At 54.5% G+C, this 18,612-nt stretch overlaps 1 protein-coding gene and 1 pseudogene across 2 annotated transcripts in view; both read left to right on the forward strand.

The window, feature by feature from the left end:
• Nucleotides 1-1,194: 1,194 nt before the first annotated feature.
• On the forward strand, nucleotides 1,195-4,078 carry LOC309628416 (small ribosomal subunit protein uS12 pseudogene; annotated as a pseudogene). Its single transcript has one exon. The product of its transcript is annotated as a small ribosomal subunit protein uS12 pseudogene (transcript).
• A 3,077-nt stretch (nucleotides 4,079-7,155) lies between these two features.
• The window catches only part of LETM1 (leucine zipper and EF-hand containing transmembrane protein 1), a 31,188-nt gene continuing 19,731 nt past the window's right edge, over nucleotides 7,156-18,612 (forward strand). Inside the window, 5 exon segments of the mRNA XM_082390873.1 lie at nucleotides 7,156-7,780; nucleotides 7,783-7,925; nucleotides 10,323-10,441; nucleotides 11,886-11,946; nucleotides 17,701-18,112. Coding sequence (XP_082246999.1) covers nucleotides 7,532-7,780; nucleotides 7,783-7,925; nucleotides 10,323-10,441; nucleotides 11,886-11,946; nucleotides 17,701-18,112 — 984 coding nt within the window. The 5' untranslated portion in view covers nucleotides 7,156-7,531.

The following is an 18,612-nucleotide window of genomic DNA, read 5'->3' on the forward strand; positions in this document are numbered from 1 at the left end:
AAAAACAAATGAAAGTTCTAGAAATGAAAAGTACATAAATGAAATGACAAAATCACTGGATGGGCTTGACAGAAGATTGAAGGTGACAGAAGAAAGAGTCAGTGAATTTAAAGACACACCAATAGGACTTCCCTGGTGGCGCAGTAGTTAAGAATCTGCCTGCTAATGCAGGGGACATGGGTTCGAGCCCTGATCCGGGAAGATCCCACATGCCGCGGAGCAACTAGGCCCGTGTGCTACAACTACTGAGCCTGCGCTCTAGAGCCCGTGAGCCACAACTACTGAGCCCATGTGCCACGACTACTGAAGCCCGCGTGCCTAGAGCCTGTGCTCTACAACAAGAGAAGCCACCGCAATGAGAAGCCCGCGCACCGCAATGAAGAGTAGCCCCCGCTCGCCGCTACTAGAGAAAAGCCTGCGCTCAGCAACAGAGACCCAACACAGCCAAAAATAAACAAGTGAATAAATAAATTTTTAAAAAAAGACAGACCAATAGTAATTATCCAATCTTTTTTTGGCACGTGGCACGTGGGCTTCAGTAGTCATGGCACACTGGCTCAATAGTTGTGGCGCACAGGCTTAGTTGCCCCGCGGCATGTGGGATCTTCCCGGACCGGGGAACGAACCTGTGTCCCCTGCATTGGCAGGTGGATTCTTAACCACTGTGCCACCAGGGAAGTCCCAGTAATTATCCAATCTGAAGAAGAAATTATCCAATCAGAGACGAAAACGTTGAAGAAAATAAACAGTCTCAGGCACTTGGCAAACAATATTAAAGGGTTTAACATACGTGTTTTGGAATCTGAGGAGAAAAAGGTAGAAATGGGACAGAAAAAAAATATTTGCCAAAATGATGGCCAAAAGTTTTCCAAAGTTGACAAAAACATTGACTTACACATCCAAGAAGCTCAGTGAGCCCCAAGCAGGATTCAGCCTCTTGGGATGCAAACCACAGGTAAGCACTTCATAGTCAAACCAGAGGGGCAGGCAGGGAGGAAAGAGACAGTGGACTTAAACAATAGCAATCCAAATATCACTCTTTTGCCCACTTATCCAAAAAAGAAAAGAGCCGTGTGAATACACTGACCTGTCTGGGTCTCATGCAGGGGCCTCCTTAGCTTCCGGGTGGCTGTGCCTCTGATGGGGACCCACCATGAGCGGCGTAGTGGTACAGGGAACAGCTGACCAATGAAAGAGAAGGACAGCTTTCGCTCAGGCCCGTGGCACCTACAGGATGGGCAAGTGTCGCGGTCTTCGTACTGCCAGGAAGCTCCATAGCCACCGACAAGACCAGAAGTGGCATGATAAACAGTACAAGAAAGCCCATTTGGGCACAGCCCTGAAGGCCAACCCTTTTGGAGGTGCTTCTCATGCCAAGGGAACTGTGCTTGAAAAAGCAGGGGTTGAAGCCAAACAGCCAAATTCTGCCATCAGGAAGTGTGTCAGGGTTCAGTTAATCAAGAATGGCAAAAAAAATCACAGCCTTTGTACCCAGTGATGGTTGTTTGAATTTTATTGAGGAAAATGATGAAGTTCTGGTTGCTGGATTTGGTCACAAAGGTCATGCTGTTGGTGACATTCCTGGAGTCCGCTTTAAGGTTGTCAAAGTAGCCAATGCCTCTCTTTTGGCCTTATACAAAGGCAAGAAGGAAAGACCAAGATCATAAGTTTTGATGATGAAAGCAGGATAGTAATAAATTTCCATATGCCAAAAAAAAAAGAGAAGGACAGACGGAACTTGGGTACATGACAGAGGGCCACGGCCGATTGGGGGAAAGGAGAGACCATTCAGTAAGGGGGCCTGGGAAAATGCTGCGTTATCTGTAGCGTAAGAAAAATGAAGTTGGGCTTGTACCTCACACTACATGCAAAATTTCCTGGAAACTCTTGATGGATCAAGGTCTTAAATAGTAAAAGAAAATCTTTAAATCTTTTGGTAGGAGATGTAAGTGAATACCCTTCTGACCTTAGGTCAGGGAAGATTTTGCTAAAAGGACAGGGGAAAAACCTGTTAGCTATCAAAGGAAAGATGTGACTGTACTAAAATGAAGAACTTCCGTTCATCAAAGGACATCAAGAACATCCAGCTTTCAGAGGGCCCCTTAAACATCTCAAAGAGAGAGATTAAACTAATTAAGCTTAATTGGCATGTTAAGTTACAGGGAAGCATTATCAAATAAGTGATAATAAAACTTCTAAAGTTATATTGCGGGACTTCCCTGGTGGTGCAGTGGTTAAGAATCCACCTTCCAATGCAGGGGATGTGGGTTTGATGCCTGGTCAAGGAACTAGATCCCACATGCATGCCACAACTAAGGAGCCTGCCTGCTGCAACTAAGACCCGGCACAACCAAAAAAAAAAAAAAAAAACCAAATACTACTTAAGTTATATTGCATATATGAATGCTATTAATATGTGTTCTAAAAATTAATTTCTAAAATCTGATTTTAAAAAAAAAGAACATCCAAAACAAGCTTGAAGAACAAGCTGCAGGTCTGACAGCACATTTCAAGCCAAGATATAAGCTACAGTAATTAAAACCACTTGGTATTGGCTCAAGTTATCAAAAAGCCACAGAATAGAGTCCCATGGACACGTGGCCACCTGATTTATAACAAAAGTGCGAGTGTAATTCAGTGGGACGGATTAGTTATTTGCTTCTGCAACAAATTCTTGTAAACTTCGTGGCTTAAAACCACCCAAATTTATCATCGTAAAGTTCTGTAGGTCAGAAATCCGCTAAAATCAAGGTGTCATCAGGGCTGCATTCCTTTCTGGAGGGTCTAGGAGAGAATTCATTTCCTTGCCTTTTGCTTCTAGAGGCTGCTTGCGTTCCTTGGCTCAAGGCCCCTTCTCCATCTCCAAAGCTGGCAATGGCTGCTTGAGTCCCCTCATACCGTGTCACTCTGATCTCCTCCTTGTGGTCAGACCTCCCTCTGCCCCTCACTTCTTCCTCCACCTTTCCTTCCTAAGGACGCTCGTGGTTACATTGGGCCCAGCTGGATAATCCAGAGCAAACTGCATCTGAAGATCCTTCATATAATCCCTTTTTCTGTGTAAAGTTGCATAATCACAAATTCCAGAATTAGGATGGAATGTGGACATCTTTGAGGACCATTATTCTGCCTACAGAAGGGGAAGGAAGATGGTCTTTTCAATAAACGGCGCTGGATCCATTCTGTAACCAGAGGGGAAAAATAATCCTTGATCCCTGCCTCACAACACACAAAACAAACACCATTCCAAATTATCATAAGCCTAAATGTGAAAGAGAGAACAATTAAGTTTCTAGAATAAAACATGAAAATATCTTCAGGACCTTGGGGTAACAAAGATTTCTTCAATCACAAAAAGCATTCACCATATAAAAAATAGGGCTTCCCTGATGGCGCAGTGGTTAAGAACCTGCCTGCCAATGCAGGGGACACGGGTTCGAGCCCTGGTCTGGGAAGATCCCCCATGCCACGGAGCAACTAGGCCCGTGAGCCACAACTACTGAGCCTGCGCGTCTGGAGCATGTGCTCCGCAATGGGAGAGGCCGCGACAGTGAGAGGCCTGCGCACCGCGATGAAGAGGGGCCCCCGCTCGCTGCAACTAGAGAAAGCCCTCGCACAGAAACGAAGACCCAACACAGCCAAAAATAAATAAATAAATTTATAAATAAATAAATAAATAAACCCCAAAACCAAAAAACAAAAAGCATTCACCAAAAAAGATATTAAAGCATTAAAATCAAGGGTTTCTCTTCATCAAAAGACACCATTAGGAATTTAAAAGGTAATCCTGAATGGGCGAAAATGCTTGAAATGCATATAATCTAAGGGTATACAAAGAACTCTTACAAATCAAAAGGAAAAAGGCAGAGGACCCAATGGAGAAAGGGATAAAAAACTAGCCTTACACAGGCACTCCATGAAAGAGGAGGTCCAAATGTTCAAACGCATATGAAAAAGTGCTTCCAAATTCTTAGTCATGAAAGGAATGCAAAACGAAGCCACCCTAGGCCCCCACCTTCGGGAGTGATTACCATCACAGTAACCACAGCACCAGGGTCTGCGGGGATGTGGCCGGGTAAGCTGGCAGGAACACCCTGGAAACCACCTGTCAGTACTTACTAACGTTGAACTTAAGCACACCCTCTGACCAGCAGTTCTACTATCAAAAGCATACGTGTGTGCAGCAAAGCCACGTGTGAGAATATTAACGGCAACTTTAGTCAGAATGGCCAAAAATGGAGGGTCCGTCAACCACAGCATTGATAAACTGTGGTATAGTCATACAATGGGGCATTGCACAGCAAAGATGAACAGCAAACTAACGTTACCCACAGTGCTGATGAATTTCATAGACATAATGCTAAGTGAAAGCAGCCAGATTAAAAGAAAAGTACACACAATTTGATTCCATTTATATAGAGTGAAAGAACAGGCAGAAGTGATTTTGAGGTGGAAGTCGTAGTAGAGTTTATCTCTGAGAAGGGGGGACATCGGGGTGGGGGTGTGGGGAGGCTGCTGCAGGGCTGGCGGCCTTCTGCTGTGATTGGAGTGAGGGCGGCACGGGTGTGTGTACAGTGGAAAAACGCTTCCGACTGTACACCTGGGACGTGGCCGCTTCACTACACACACATTGAAGTAACATTAATTTTAATTTTAATATTAAAACTTTTAATTTTAAAGGTTTGCAAAAAGATTTTTCAGTAAACCCAGGGTTCCGCTATGAAGAGGCAAGGAGAGGGTGGGTGTTGCCGTGAGGAACCAGTAGGCACAACCTTGGTCCATGGACCCCATCCTTGGGTTCTCAAGACTCACATGCATGTCCCTCCCACATCCAGCCCACAGCCACCATCTTGCTTGATCAGGGTATGCTCCATGCACGAACCTGGCTGAGGCTGCTGGGGGAAGGCACGCCCCTCCCCGTGGTGCTCAAAGGCACCTGGCCCCTCTCCTCAAGGACCTTGCCCTCCAGCCTCACCTTGGGCTCTTCTCCTAGGCTCACACCCTACCCCTTGCCTCGGCCCACAGGTTCAAGCCACGCCCACCACCCCCGTTGTAAGCATCCCTCTCTGGCCAGCTCACTTGCTCTGGTACCCGACTCCAAACTCCCTTCAGGCCCAGCAGGCCCCACAGGCCGATGATCCTGCCACCTTCCACTGTCCCAGGCCGCCCCCCGCTCCTCCCCCCTTCCCCTCCTCCCCCCTTCCCCTCCTCCCCAGTTTGAGCTTCCTGGTCAAGCCTTATATAAGCCACTCTATTGCACACACACCTTGACCCCACTGTCCCTTTCCTCCTTCATCACACCTCTGGGCCAAACCCCAACATGGCCCAGTCCAGTTCTGCTTGCCCTGCACCTAGGCGTGGCTGGAGCACAGCACACGGCCCTGCCCAGGCCTCCTCTGGTACCCTGCCCCCTAACCTGATTCCCTAAGCTGATCTATAATCTGAACCCCCTAATCGGGTCCCTAATTTCATCCCTAACCTTACGTGATCTCTAACCTGACTCCTTAACCTGATTCCTAACCCGATTCTCTAACCTCCCTAACTGGGGCATTTGTGCTGCCTGGACATCCCACCTTGTTTTTCTCGACTCTGTCACTTGTGTAAATGCGCAGTGACTATAGAAGTTTATGTACAGTATGTGGGGAGCACAGGGAAGAGGAAAAGGGAGCCCCCCAAAAAGAGAGAAAAAAAAAAGGCAGAAAGAGTTCATAATTTTAAAACAAACTCGCTGCGCCATGATTCTGCGTTCTTGTACTGCATTCTTCTTGCATGAAGGGACGCAGGGCAGGAAGGCAGCCTTTCATCTGGCTTTAACGGTGTGCATGACAAGCCCGCAGGATGCCAGATTTCTACTCGTTTCTTTATACTTATTTTTATAGACCTGAATGGCTACAGTGAGCATATGTTCTTCTGATAACCAGGAAACCCAATAAAGTTATTGATTGTTGAAAAATGAATTTCTCTGAAACTCCACCCTGCCCAGGTTGCCCAGAAGCCCCAGACACAGCACCCTCACCGCTCTACAAAGACCTGATTTTTGGTTTCTCCTTCCCACCCCACCTGGCTAGGCCAGGGGTGAGTCACCCAAGGGCAGTGAGCAGTGTTGCTATTCAAAGTCCTGCAAACAGACGGACACTCATGCCCATTGGTCGGTCACTGCCTCATGCTCTGCCCTGTCTCGGGCCAGCTGGAACCCTGAAGCATTATCAGGGACCAGCTTTGATCCTCGGGCCCCCTGTAGGGCCTCCCTCTCTGCCCCTCGACAGCTTTGGGACAGAGCCCTCAGGAGCTCAGGGCCAATGTCAGTTACTAGTACTAAGACCAGCATACTCCTACACTCTGGGCGTTAAAAGTCCCATCCTGTCCAACCCTGAGCGCCTGTTGGCCCTGGCTCAGGCCTAGCCCAAGGACTGTCCTTCCTTGTGACTCCCCCCCTTCCCCTCCCCCTCCCGAGGCACGGGTAGGAGCCTGGCTTTATGGTTTGTTGGCAGTGGAGGCCTGGGTGTCAGGCATCTGTGAGCTTAGATTAGCCCTGCATTCTAAGTCTACAGCGCTCACTGCCCAGGGCCAATACAGGCACTTCATGTCATCTTCAAAGTGCCCTGCACTGACCGGCGCCACCTGAGGCGGGGACTCTAGGCCTATCCCGATCCAGCACCTGGCAGTTCTGGCTCAGGCAGGTTCAGGAAAACCACCGCAGGCAGGCTACTTCCTCCAGACAGTGAGGGCTGAGTGCTGCGGGAGCCTCCTAGGGACACTGCCATCCAAGCAGCCCCTGAAGACGGGCGCCTGCTGCGATCAGGAGTTCCACACTCCTGCACCGCACAACACACATGCGCGCTGAGTGTGCACTGCAAGACCTCGCCAAGCAGTGCCCTGGGGTCACATCCGCGAACAAGACAGACAGGCAGAGGACGCAAGAAGGACTGCAAAGAACTTCCAGGCGGAGCAGGGCCTGAGAGCGGCAAAGGCCGGGGGGTGGGAAGCAGGGTGGGGAGTCCCGGGGAAGGACTGAGGTGCAGGCCGGTGGGCGTGACCTGCTGGGGAGGCGACCACGGGGCCCCACGAGCCGCCGAGCCCCACATGCCCCCAGCCTGCTTTCCCTGCGTCACCTCATCGACCCTTCACGACCAAGTGACCGCATTTAGGGAAGGGGAAGGTGAGGCCCAAAGGTCACGGCTGCCGGGTCTTTCCCGCCCGGGAGCAGACGCTCGAGCGGTTAGCGGCACTGGGGGCGCCGCCCGGAAGCCGGGGCCCTTGGTGTTGCGAGCGGCGGCCCGGGACGGGGCGGAGGCCGACCGGGGGCTCGGCCAGAGAGGCCCGGCCGCCGACGCCCCTCAGCCCCCGGCGGGGACGGCCCCCAAACGTCCCGGAGGTATCTGCCGCCAGTCGGCGCGGGGCTCGGTTCCGCCGCACACCAAGCCTCACGCAGCCGCCGCCGCCCGGACCCGGAAGGGCCCAGCACGCATGCGCCGCCGGCTCCCCGAGCCCCTGCGGCCAGCACGCGGGGCCAAGCGTCGAGCCGCGACCCAGAATGCAGCGCGCTGCAGGGGCAGCCGCCCGGGGCACGCCGGGACGGGCAGTCCGCGGCGGCGCGGGCCCGCCCCTCACCTGGCCGGCGCCGGGTGCCCTAAGGGTCCAATGGGAGCGGCGACCAGGCGGCCCCGCCCCGCGCCACCGGACGTCGGTGCCGGGACATGGCCGCCGCCGGTGCCGGGTCATTGAGCTGAGCGCCAGCCGCCTGCAGCCAACCGCCGTTCTCAACCTTCCGCGGGCGGGCGGAGGCGCCGCGGCCGCCGCGGGGGAGGAGCAGCAGCATCAGAAGGCCGGCGGCCGCCGCGCAGGGCACATGGCGTCCATTTTACTGAGGAGTTGCCGCGGCCGGGGGCCCGCCCGCCTCCCGCCGCCCCGCGCCGCCGCTCCGAGGGGTAAGCGGCCGGCGCTCGGCCGACGACGCGGGGCCGGGGCCGGGGCCGTGTTGGGCGGACCGGGGAGGGCCTCGGGGCCGGCCCCCCGCCACCCCCAGGTCCGGGCGACTCCCCGCTGAGTGGATCGCAGCACTCGGACCCAGCCCGGAGCCGGGGTCACGCCGGGAGGGGCCTTGCGCGGCCTTGCTCGTCCGCCCCGCCCTGGCCGGCCGGTCGCCGGGGGTGGGGAGCGTCCGGGCCGTGGGTGCCCGCGGGGACCGCGTGTGACTCATTCGCGCTGTGACCTTAGTCGCCCTGCCGCCGGCCGCTGCGTCGGGAGCGGGGTTGGGAAAGTTTAGAAGGGAGCGCGCTGACAGCCACCCCTGGGACGGTGTCGGCGCTCCTCTCGTGGTTAAGACCCGTGGACCTGGCGCCCATTCGCGAGGACGCTCTTGCCCTCGGGCCACGTTCGGGGCTCTAGAGATGGCGGGGGGCACGGCGGGGTCTGCCACACCCTGGCGAGCAGGCCCTGCCGGCTTGCAAGACGGACGTCCCTGGGACCGATACCTTTATGGTGTTACGGGCGTCGTGCAGGGTCCCCAGGCCTTTTCGCGTGGCCTCAGGCAGGTCCCGCTGTACCTGGAGCCTCAGTGACCCTAGCTGTGACACGGAGATCACACATAACGCGGGGCTCTTAGGGGCCCGCATGTAGGGCGCCTGCAGTGACCCTCACTCCATGTCTCTTTTTACGTTAACGTTTCTGAGTTTCTGGCTTGTTATTTGTCCTATGAGATTGAGGTTGTCAAGTAAAATTATGTATTTCAAGGTGTTCACAGTTTGTAAAGGCACCCTGGATGACACGGTTCTTGTCATTTTTTAACAATAATGGTTGATCAGCTGCTTAGACCTTTGGAGCCAAGAGAAGGGCATGAAACAGCAAGCACTCCTGTGTGAACGATAGTCTGGGTGCCCAGTCCAGCTTTTAGTCCTTCCCTCTGCTGTCAGGGCTCTCTATATGTCTTGCCTCTGAAGTATGGTGATAAAAATACTTTGGCCACACACGTTTCTTTTTTTTTGATATATATATTTTTAAAATTTATTTTATTTATTTTTGGCTGCATTGGGTCTTCGTTGCTGCGCGGGCTTCCTCTAGTTGCAGTGAGCGGGGGCTACTCTTCGTTGCTGTGCGCAGGCTTCTCACTGCGGTGGCTTCTCTTGTTGCGGAGCACGAGCTCTAGGCGCGCGGGCTTCAGTAGTTGTGGCACGTGGGCTCGGTAGTTGTGGCTTGCGGGCTCTAGAGCACAGGCTCAGTAGTTGTGGCACACGGGCTTAGCTGCTCCGCGGCATGTGGGATCTTCCCGGACCAGGGCTCGACCCCGTGTCCTCTGGATTGGCAGGCGGATTCTTAACCACTGCACCACGAGGGAAGCCCCGCCACACAGGTTTCTGTAGCATGTTTACAGTTTAAAAATCAGCTGAATTTGTTTTGTGGTTGTATCATTCCAGGAACACAGGTGTGTCCCGTAGTTAGCACTGTTCTTTATACGGACACTAAGGGGCTGAGTGTTGGTCAGACGGCTGATTTGCTGTAGGACCTACAGGGCATCCAGAGCCTGCAAGACCCAGGGCTGGACCATGGGGAGCCAGTCCCTGAACCCTTGGAAATGATGCTCCCAGCTGGGTGTGGCAGCCCTTTTCTGGAGCACATTTCCCCCATTATTAACATCTTACATCAATTTGGGTCATTGTCATAATCAGTAAACCAACATTAATACATTGTTATTAACCGAGGTCCACAGTGTATTCAGATTTCCCTTATTCTGCACATACTTTATTCTGATGTCCTTTTTTTGTCCCAGGACCCCATCCAGGACACCCCATTACATTTAGTCACCATTCCTTTTTGGTCTCTTGGCTGTGACAGTTTGTCAGACTCTCCTTGACAGTTTTGAGGAGGACTGGTCAGATATACTGTAGGATGCCCATCTATTGGGATTTGTCTGATGTTTCTGTCATGGTTAGACTGGGGTTAAGGGTTTTGGGGAGGAAGACCCCAGAGGTGAAGTGTGTCCTTCTTATCACATCTGTCAAGGGTGCCTGCAGGTGTAGGACCATGGCTGTGCTGACATCGATCACTGGCTAAGGTGGTGTCTTCTCCAGAGTTACTTCCTGCCCTTCGCACCGTGTACTCTTTGGGAGGAAGTTGCTGTGTGTGGCACAGACTTGGGAGTGGGCTGGGACTTGTAGAGGTGGGCTGACCAGATGTGCCAAGGACTGGGTGTGAGAGCAGCGGGCCCGGCCTCTGACCATTATTGAAACAAGGGAGCACTAGGGAGGAGCAGGCTGGGGGAGCCGGGAGTTCTTGGAGCTGCTGAGTGCGAGGTGCCCGTCGGACTTCTGGGTCTCGTGTATCCACAGGTGTTCAGGCACGGAGTGCCTGGGGAGGATCTGGAGATGGGGCAGGGAGGATCCTGCCTGGAGCAGCGTAGGGGGGAGACCCCAGAGAGCCTGGTGTCCTGGAAGCCAGGTGAAGAAAGGTATGGGATAGGAAGAAATAAGTTTGGTCTCTTTTGCCCCATCCTGGGTTCCTGGCAGAGCTCCTAAAACCCTAGGAATTTCTTGAATGATAAGAAAATATTTTGTTATTCATAATGAGTCCCTTTCCCACACCCCAGAGTTTATACTAATGAGGTACCTGTGATTAGAGGGTTGGACCTTCCAGACCCACACCCAAACTCCAGGGAGGGGAGGGGGTCTGGAGATGGAGTTCAGTTGCCAGTGGCCAAGGATTTAATCAATCATGCCTAGGCAGTGAAGATAGGAACTCTTGAACAGGGAGGCTTGGGGAGCTTTTGAGTTGGTGGCACATGCCAGTCAATGGGGACAGAAGCTCCTGTGCCCAAAGACTCTTCCAGACCTTGCACTATATACTTTTCCACCTGGCGGTTCATCTATATCCTTTATGATAAACTGCAGTAGTGAATAGAGTACTTTTCTGAGTTCTGTGGGCCATTTTAGCAAATTATCAAAACTGAGAGGGTCATAGATACCCCGAATTCGTAGTTGGCAGGAGTGTGGGTAGCCTGGGGACCCCACTTGTAACTGGCGTTTGAAGTGGGGGCCGTCTTGTGGGCCCAGGACTAACTCTGGGGAGTTAGGGTAGCAGTGAGTTGTAGGAGACCCAGCTGGGGTCAGAGTTCAGGGTGGTTGTCAGGAAAGAGACAACAGAAGGGCTTCGGGAGGAGGGGGTGACACACCCACCACCTTCTGTGCCGGGGCGGGGGGTGGGGCGGGCAGAGCCTGGAGCCCACCCCTGGTTTGCTCTGCAGGCCTTCAGAGTGGGGAGGGCATGGGAAGGGGCTGGCAGGGCGGTGTGCAGGGGGCAGGCAGGCCAGGGGGTCTGGGCGCTGCGGCAGCTGGTCTGGTTGCCGCGGGGCCCATTTCTGAGTTAAGGTCTCGAGGTGGGGGGCTTCTGTTGGGGGAACAAGGAAGGTGGATCTGCCTCAGCTGGAGGAAGGGCTTGAGAACTAGCGTTAGAGAAAGCATCAAAAGCGCGTGAAAATCCTGAAAACGTGCCGCGCACTCCTCATTACTGTTTATCCAAGAACTGGTTCACTCTTGGCATCGGTCGTCCTGGCAGTTCTCACGGCCCCCACCGCTCGTGTGGGCAGGGGGCGTGTTGGGACATTTGGACGGGGCCCTGGCTTGCTCTGTGCGCTGGGGATCACGTGCGCCCTGCGTCTGCCCGCCAGAGGCAGCCGGGGCTGGGGGGGTGGGTGGTCCCAGGTGGGGAGGCCTGAAGGGCCGCCAGGGCCTGGGCCCCCAGGTGGGGTGCGTGGGCCCAGGGACTGCCTCCAAGACCCCGCGTTCCAGCTGGGGCAGCGCCTTCGCTCAGCTTCCGGAGACTCAGCCTACAAAAGCCCGTGCCAGCGTGAAGCTCCTGGCTGGAGGCTGACTTTGTTTTTTCTGTTTTAATCGCAGGTCGTGCGGGGGACTGTGCCTGCCTCAGTTGTGCCAGCACCGTGGGGTTGACGAGCTGCGTGTAAGTAGATAAGTGTCACCCTCTGCCTGTTTGAAGGTGGGGGCTTGAAAGTGCTCAAGTGACATGCGACTCTCGGTTTGGGGAGGTGGTATAGCCTACGTTCCTGCTCTGTGTTCTTTTAAACCTGTATCTTTTCATCTTGAAATATGTATCCACGTACATTAGTGAATATTGGGAAAATAAACACTCGTAATCCCAGTACCTTTTACAGAAATTGTTAGCCTTTTGGTGTATTTTATTCTGGTCTTTTTTCCTTATGTATCTGTTTTTTGAAACATGCAGTGGTAACCACAGTCTGCATACAGTATTGAGTCTTTTCCACACTCACACAGCTGCCATTTCCAGTGGCTTTTCGTATGAACACACAGACAAACCTTCCCTTGCACTGCGCTCGGTCCTTCAGAGAAGACCATGTGGATCGATCGCTGGCCACAGGGCTTGCCCTGCTGGTCCTGGGGACATATCTGGAGTGTGGTGGGAGGTCTGTGGTACTGCTGAGAGGCTGGAGGGCTTCCTGGAGGGAGTGGCACCCACACTCCTCTGTCCACTGTCACCCATGGACTTGAGCTTCCCGCGGGGCTGCTGTACTCTCCTCGCCAGCCATCATCCCTGCCCACGCCCCTGAGCTTAGTCTCCTGACGCCCTCACCTGTGTGGTGGGGCACCCAGACTGCTGTCGGCACCGGGTCCACGTCCACCTGCCCCGGGTGCCTGGAGTGGAGCTCGTGCCTCTCGACACCCCCGATCCTTCCTGTGTGAGAGTGTTGGACCCTTACGACCCCTTGTCCATGGAGCTGTGGGCTCTTCGGATTTTCTTATTCATTTGAGATTGTTGATTTGTTGCCTCATCTTGGCCATGAAACTTTCCTGGAGGATGCTGCCTGGGACAGATTCAATTCCCTAAAACAAGCAGTACACAAGCTGCACAGGAAAACTCGATTGCTGTTAAAGCAGAAGTGTGTGTAAGCGTATTTCCAGTTTTCTGGCTCTTATATAGTCCTAAAATGAGCAGCTGGGCCCAGCCTTTCCACCCGTGAGCAGGTGTCTTCGTGGAGGGGAATGGGCGCGTGGGCAGTGTTTGGCGGGGACACGACAGAGTATTTTCAAAAGCCCCTCCGAGCAGCAGCCTCTGCAGGCCCCCACCTGCTGCCAGCGTGCTCCCAGCCAGCTCTGGGCTTTGATTTTAATTAGGTTCCTCTTCTGATAGTCACCAGACTTTGTCGCCACGAAACCTCTTTTTATGATGTGGAGGCATTAACGTATGAGTGTAGAACATCTTTACTCTTGCTGAAGTGTGCTTTTCTGGATTTCAGAGGTCTAAGTGAACTCTGTAATCGGCGGCTGGCGTTTCAGGGGCTTGGGGCCCAGTGGGTGGCTGGAAACGGGTGACCAGTGACCTGGGGGTGCGGCCGTGGCTGCCATGAAGGATGTGGTCCCGCAGGGTCAGCTGTCAGGGTTTTTCAGGAGAAGCTGGAAGTCTGGGTTTCGGTGTGAAGTCTCTGGGTTTAAAGTACTGAGCGCTGAGGCAGGTTAGTTCTGCTGTGTGGTCTGGTTCTTCAGGTGGTGGGGCGGCGCCACGCGTGGGTCAGTGACCCCGGCGCTTGCAGGGCTGGCGTGCCTGCCTCTCCTGCAGGGGACTGTCTGCTCCTGTCACTTGCCGGGGGCCAGGCCTCCCCTGCCTCCTTTCTCCACAGTCCTTCTAGACCAACTTTTGAATTATTTCCGTTCTAGAATGGTCTTTTAGGGATTGTAACTGGAATGTCATTAAACCCATAACATCATTTGGGAATATTAACTTTTAAAATCACACGTGGTCTTTCCACCTGTAAGTTGTTTTCTCTCTTTCGGAAAAGGGTCTATCGTGTTCCTTATGTAGGCCACGTGCACGGCCTAAATTTAAGACAGTTCCCAGATGTGCTGTATTTGGTGGGGTTGAGGGGGCTCACTCTTGATTATCTTTTCTAAGTGATTGTTGGTGGCGTGGAAGTTACTGATTTGGGTACAGTTTCCTGTGCCTGGCCACTTCACACAGCTCCGTTGATTGTTTTTAGCTCGCAAGGTAGCACAGTTTTAGTTAATTGCCTGCCTAGTGCACAGTAGTGATTTTTTGTGTCTTCCTTCCCAGTTTGCTTCAGTTTTTCAGTTTTTTTAATCTCAGTAGCCAGCTGTGTTATCAGAGAGCTGTTGTCATTCACGTGTTATCACGACAGCAAAAAACAGAGACTCTAGTAATTTCTAAGTTCACAGTGTTTAGAAAGTTAAACAGAACTGTAAAGCTGTCGTCCTGAACTCACACACTTCAGCTTAGGAATTATAGACGGGAGTTGAAGTCTTATGTCAGTCTCAGCATCCAGGAAATTTTATTTTTTATTTTGATCGCATAGTATAAGAAATCTTGAGTCACACAGATAAGTAGTTGTAAGTGGTACTCATTTGTATTAGTTTTTTTTGACAGTCATTTCGCAATCTCAGTTTTTTTTTTAATATATAAATTTATTTATTTATTTAATTTTTGGCTGCGTTGGGTCTTTGTTGCTGCACTCGGGCTTTCTCTAGTTGCGGCGAGCAGGGGCTACTTTTGCAGCACGCGGGCTTCTCATTGCAGTGGCTTCTCTTGTGGAGCACGGGCTCTAGGCGTGCGTGCTTCAGTAGTTGTGGCGCAGGTTCAGTAGTTGTGGCTCGCGGGCTCTAGAGTGCAGGCTCAGTGGTTGTGGCGCACGGGCTTAGTTTCTCCGCGGCATGTGGGATCCTCCCGGACCAGGGCTCGAACCCGTGTCCCCTGCACCGGCAGGCAGACTCTCAACCACTGCGCCACCAGGGAAGCCCTGCAATCTCAGTCTTAACTGAAACGTCCAGACCCCTGAAGGGTGAGTGGGGGAGAGTTTCTGATCCAAGATAACATCGTGGACATTGTCTAGCTGCTCTCACCTCCCTTATCATAGAAACAAAGGCAGAGAGGAAGCACCCACAACTTGAATGAGCCTTCAGACCGTAAAACAGCAGGCGGTTCTGAACCCGCCCGCAAGCGCCGAACCCCATTCAGTGGGAAGACCGGAGCTGGTGAGCTGTTTCTGCTGTCAAGTCTCCCTTGGCGGGAGCGCATGTAAGGTTCGCAGCGCAAACGCTGAGCTGCTGGTGACAGGTGCTGCCCTCACGTGGATGTCCTATGGCCCCGAGGGCTCCAGGTCCCGGCTGAGGGGCACGTTGTCCTGCAGGCGATCGTGGGGTCCCCTCCTGTCTCCGGGCACCTGCACTTCCGGAACACCCTCTGGGTCACAGTGCCTGTTGCTCCGCCCCGCCTTCCCTTTCCTGTTTGCCCTGAGGAGCTGAGGGGGCACGTGGAGGGTTGGCGTCCTCCCTGGCCCAGCCTTGGGCTGCTGTCTTGGCATGCTGTCCCCCTGGGAAAGGGACCTTCCCACGTGTTGGCAGGTGAGGGGAGCGGGCACTTCCGGGTTACTGACGCCTGGGCTCTGGTGGGTCGGGGCAGAGCGGGAGCTGCTTTCTCGAAGATGCCGTCTGTCCCAGCTCCCCCGAGGAAAGGCAACAGTGCCCACGTTAGTTTTGTTTTGATGGAAATTTTTTAATAATTTTGCAATTTTGTGCTTTTTGAATATAGCTAAATCTCTCTGGCTAGATCGTTAATAATCTCTCTAACATGCGTGAAGACAGCCAGATTTTGGGGCCCTGATGGCCCTCGCTGGATGCACCCCATGTTTCTCTGCTTGGTCTGTTTTCCTGGGTCTATGTCCTTGCCCCTTGGCTGCCCCTTGTGACTGACATCACACCTCGAGGAAGCCACTTGCTTCCTTGGTAACTGTGTTGGAAAATTGGATAATTAAGCTTGATGAAGACAGGAGATGTGGGCATGATCATCTCTCGCTTTGAGAGGTGAGACTGAGGCACAGAGGGTGATGGCTGAGCCAGCGGTGCTGCCGTGCCCTGGGCAAGGCTGTTACCCAGCCGCCGGGACTCAGGACAGGGCAGGTTCGAGGGACCCGCCTTTCCTGGCTTAGGTGTTGACTGCGGGGTCGAAGGGCTCGGGACAGAAGAGAGGCCGGCGGGGGGTGCCATCTGCCAGCTGTCTCTGCCCATACAGGCCAGAGCCAAGGTGGGCCTGTCCTTCAGTGTTCCCCGTGCATAAAAGGAGCAGCTAAACTAGACATTTCCCAGCTTTCTTCCAGCCCTGACCGGTGGCTTCTCAACTGCTTTCATGGGGCTTGCTGTGCCCCAGGCACTGTTCTGGGTACTTGCTGTGTGTTAGCCCGCACACATCCGCTAGGGATGCTCTTGAAGCAGAGAGGTTGCTCGTTCGAGGTCACGCAGCAGTCAGCGGTGGAGCTGGAGTTTGAGCTGGGATGGTCTGCTCAGAGCGCGGGTCCTCGCTGCTGGCAGCAGGCCAGGTGCGCAGGGAGGACTGGACAGGTGGGAAGGAGCTGGGGTGTGTCAGCGATCAACAGCCTCTCAAGTGCGTGGGCCTTCGGCCACCCAGTGGTGGATTTGTGCGTGAGCAGGGAGGGGTTTCTGAAGGGACACGTGAGATGAGAAGATGGTGAAACACGGAAGGAGAATTGTGTGGGTAGATTGTTCCAATGTTGGGTTGTAAATGGCCTTCCATCAGGTGTTGCCATTGGAAGGGGACCTCTTCGTCGTGCCCAGACCTTGGGCTGTGCCAGGTCTAGTGGGCACCGAGAGCTGGGGAGGGCCGGGTCCAGGCTCCAGAAACTCAGGCTGCAGCGAGTGGCCCTCCTCGAGCGGCTGTCCTGCAGGCAGACACCGAGGACACAGCTGCCTGGGGCCCGGAAGAGCAGACTGGCCTTCTCTGGTGGCGGGGGTCTGGGCAGCCCTGTAGGCCTGATATGGTGCCGACGGAGAGGGCTCTGAGGTTCCCACTTCCGGAAGCCCCTGCAGCTTCCCGCTGTGGTGTGGAGGCGGCTCCCCACTGGGCCTCGTGGAGCCCATGGTCCAGTGGGAGACGGCCCACGTGTGAGGATGTGAGAGGGGTGGGCACCAGGGTAGCCCCGCAGGTCGGGGGGCCCAAGGAAGCCCAGGGCGGAGCCGGCACCTGTGGGGTGTGCAGGCAGGCACGGCTGCGGAGGCTTTGGGCCTGGAGTCTGCCTCTGCGCATGGGCAAGGAGGCCAGTGTGGGAGCCGAGTGGGCGGCAGGGGAGGAGAGGGAGGCCTGGGCTTCGGGCTGTACTCACCGGGTCTGTGTCCTTCTGCACAGAGGCCTTTGGTCGGCTGGTGCACAGAGGCCTTTGCCCGGCTGGTGCACAGAGGCCTTTGCCCGGCTGCTGCACAGAGACCTTTGCCCGGCTGCTGCACAGATGCGGGGCACCGTTGACTGCAGCATCCTCCCTGGTTTTCATGACTTGCTCAGGTGCCGCAGGTCTTTGTAGAAAGTCACCTGCTAGGGGAGAGGGCTGCCCTGGGAGACCCACCCAGAGGTTGGGTCTGTCTTGTCTGGAAGGCAAGCCTTTGCTGGTTGTTTGTGTCTGACCTGCTCCTTCGAGGCCGTGGGGACCGGCCAGCCCTCACTGGCCTCTCTCACAAGACCTTTGCGAGCAGCCCCTTCACCTCTGCCTGTGGGGCCGGCTCCCCTGAGTGTGTTTCTCCGGCGTCAGGAAGGGGCAGGGAGTCTGTCCCACACGCTGGGACGCTGGGCGTGAGGTGTGGATCCAGCTGCGGTCTGCGCTGCCTCCGGGAGGTCATAGCGAGGCCGGCCCCTCACCCCTGGCTTCTTTTTTCCCTCTTCAAGGAAACTTCCGTTTGGCAGCTGCAGTCCCGTCCACCCCGTGTGCCTTTCCTCGCGAGGCGATCCCCTCGGCCGCTGGGCTCTGAGGCCCCGGCACACGTGCGTGGTGGTCGCAGCGCCGAGGTTCCTTCCTGTGCGCTGCTGGCGCTCGTCGCCCTCGCTGGGCGATGACTCCGTGGTGGAGAAGTCCCTGCGGTCCCTAAAAGACAAGAACAAGAAGCTGGAAGAAGGCGGCCCCGTGTACAGCCCCCCCGCAGAGGCGGCCGGGAGAAAGCCCCTGGGCCAGCGGGTCCTGGATGAGCTGAAGCACTACTACCACGGCTTCCGCCTGCTCTGGATCGACACCAAGATCGCCGCGCGCATGCTCTGGCGCATCCTGCACGGCCACAGCCTGACCCGCCGAGAGCGCAGGCAGGTAATGGGCGTGGGCCCCTGCTGGGCTCACCTGTCAGTTGCTTTAAGTGTCTAAAGTCACAGCAAGAGATTGTCCCGCAGTAGCTTTAGTTCTCGCCTGAGTTAGCTGAATGTTTCTTTCAGACACCTCAGGGTCCCCGATTTTCCGCTGGGACAGTGTGTGGCTGACGCAGCCCTGTAGAGAAGGTGCAGCCGTAACCGCGTGGGTGGGCTCCGCGGGGCTCTGTTCTCTGCCTGAAGTGTGCTCACGGCTCCGCCTTTGGAGTTTGTGGGGGTTATTTTGTTTGTTTTTTTAAAAAAACTTATTTATTTTTGGCTGCGTTGGGTCTCCGTTGCTGCGAGTGGCTTTCTCTAGTTGTGGCGAGCGGGCTACTCTTCGTTGCGGTGCGCGGGCTTCTCGTTGCGGTGGCTCGCAGACTCTAGAGCGCAGGCTCAACAGTTGTGGTGCACGGGCTTAGTTGCTCCGCGGCATGTGGGATCGTCCCAGACCGGGGCTCAAAC

The sequence above is a fragment of the Balaenoptera borealis genome (assembly GCF_965194805.1).
Source record: "Balaenoptera borealis genome assembly, chromosome: 4".
Taxonomy (NCBI): Eukaryota; Metazoa; Chordata; class Mammalia; order Artiodactyla; family Balaenopteridae; genus Balaenoptera; species Balaenoptera borealis.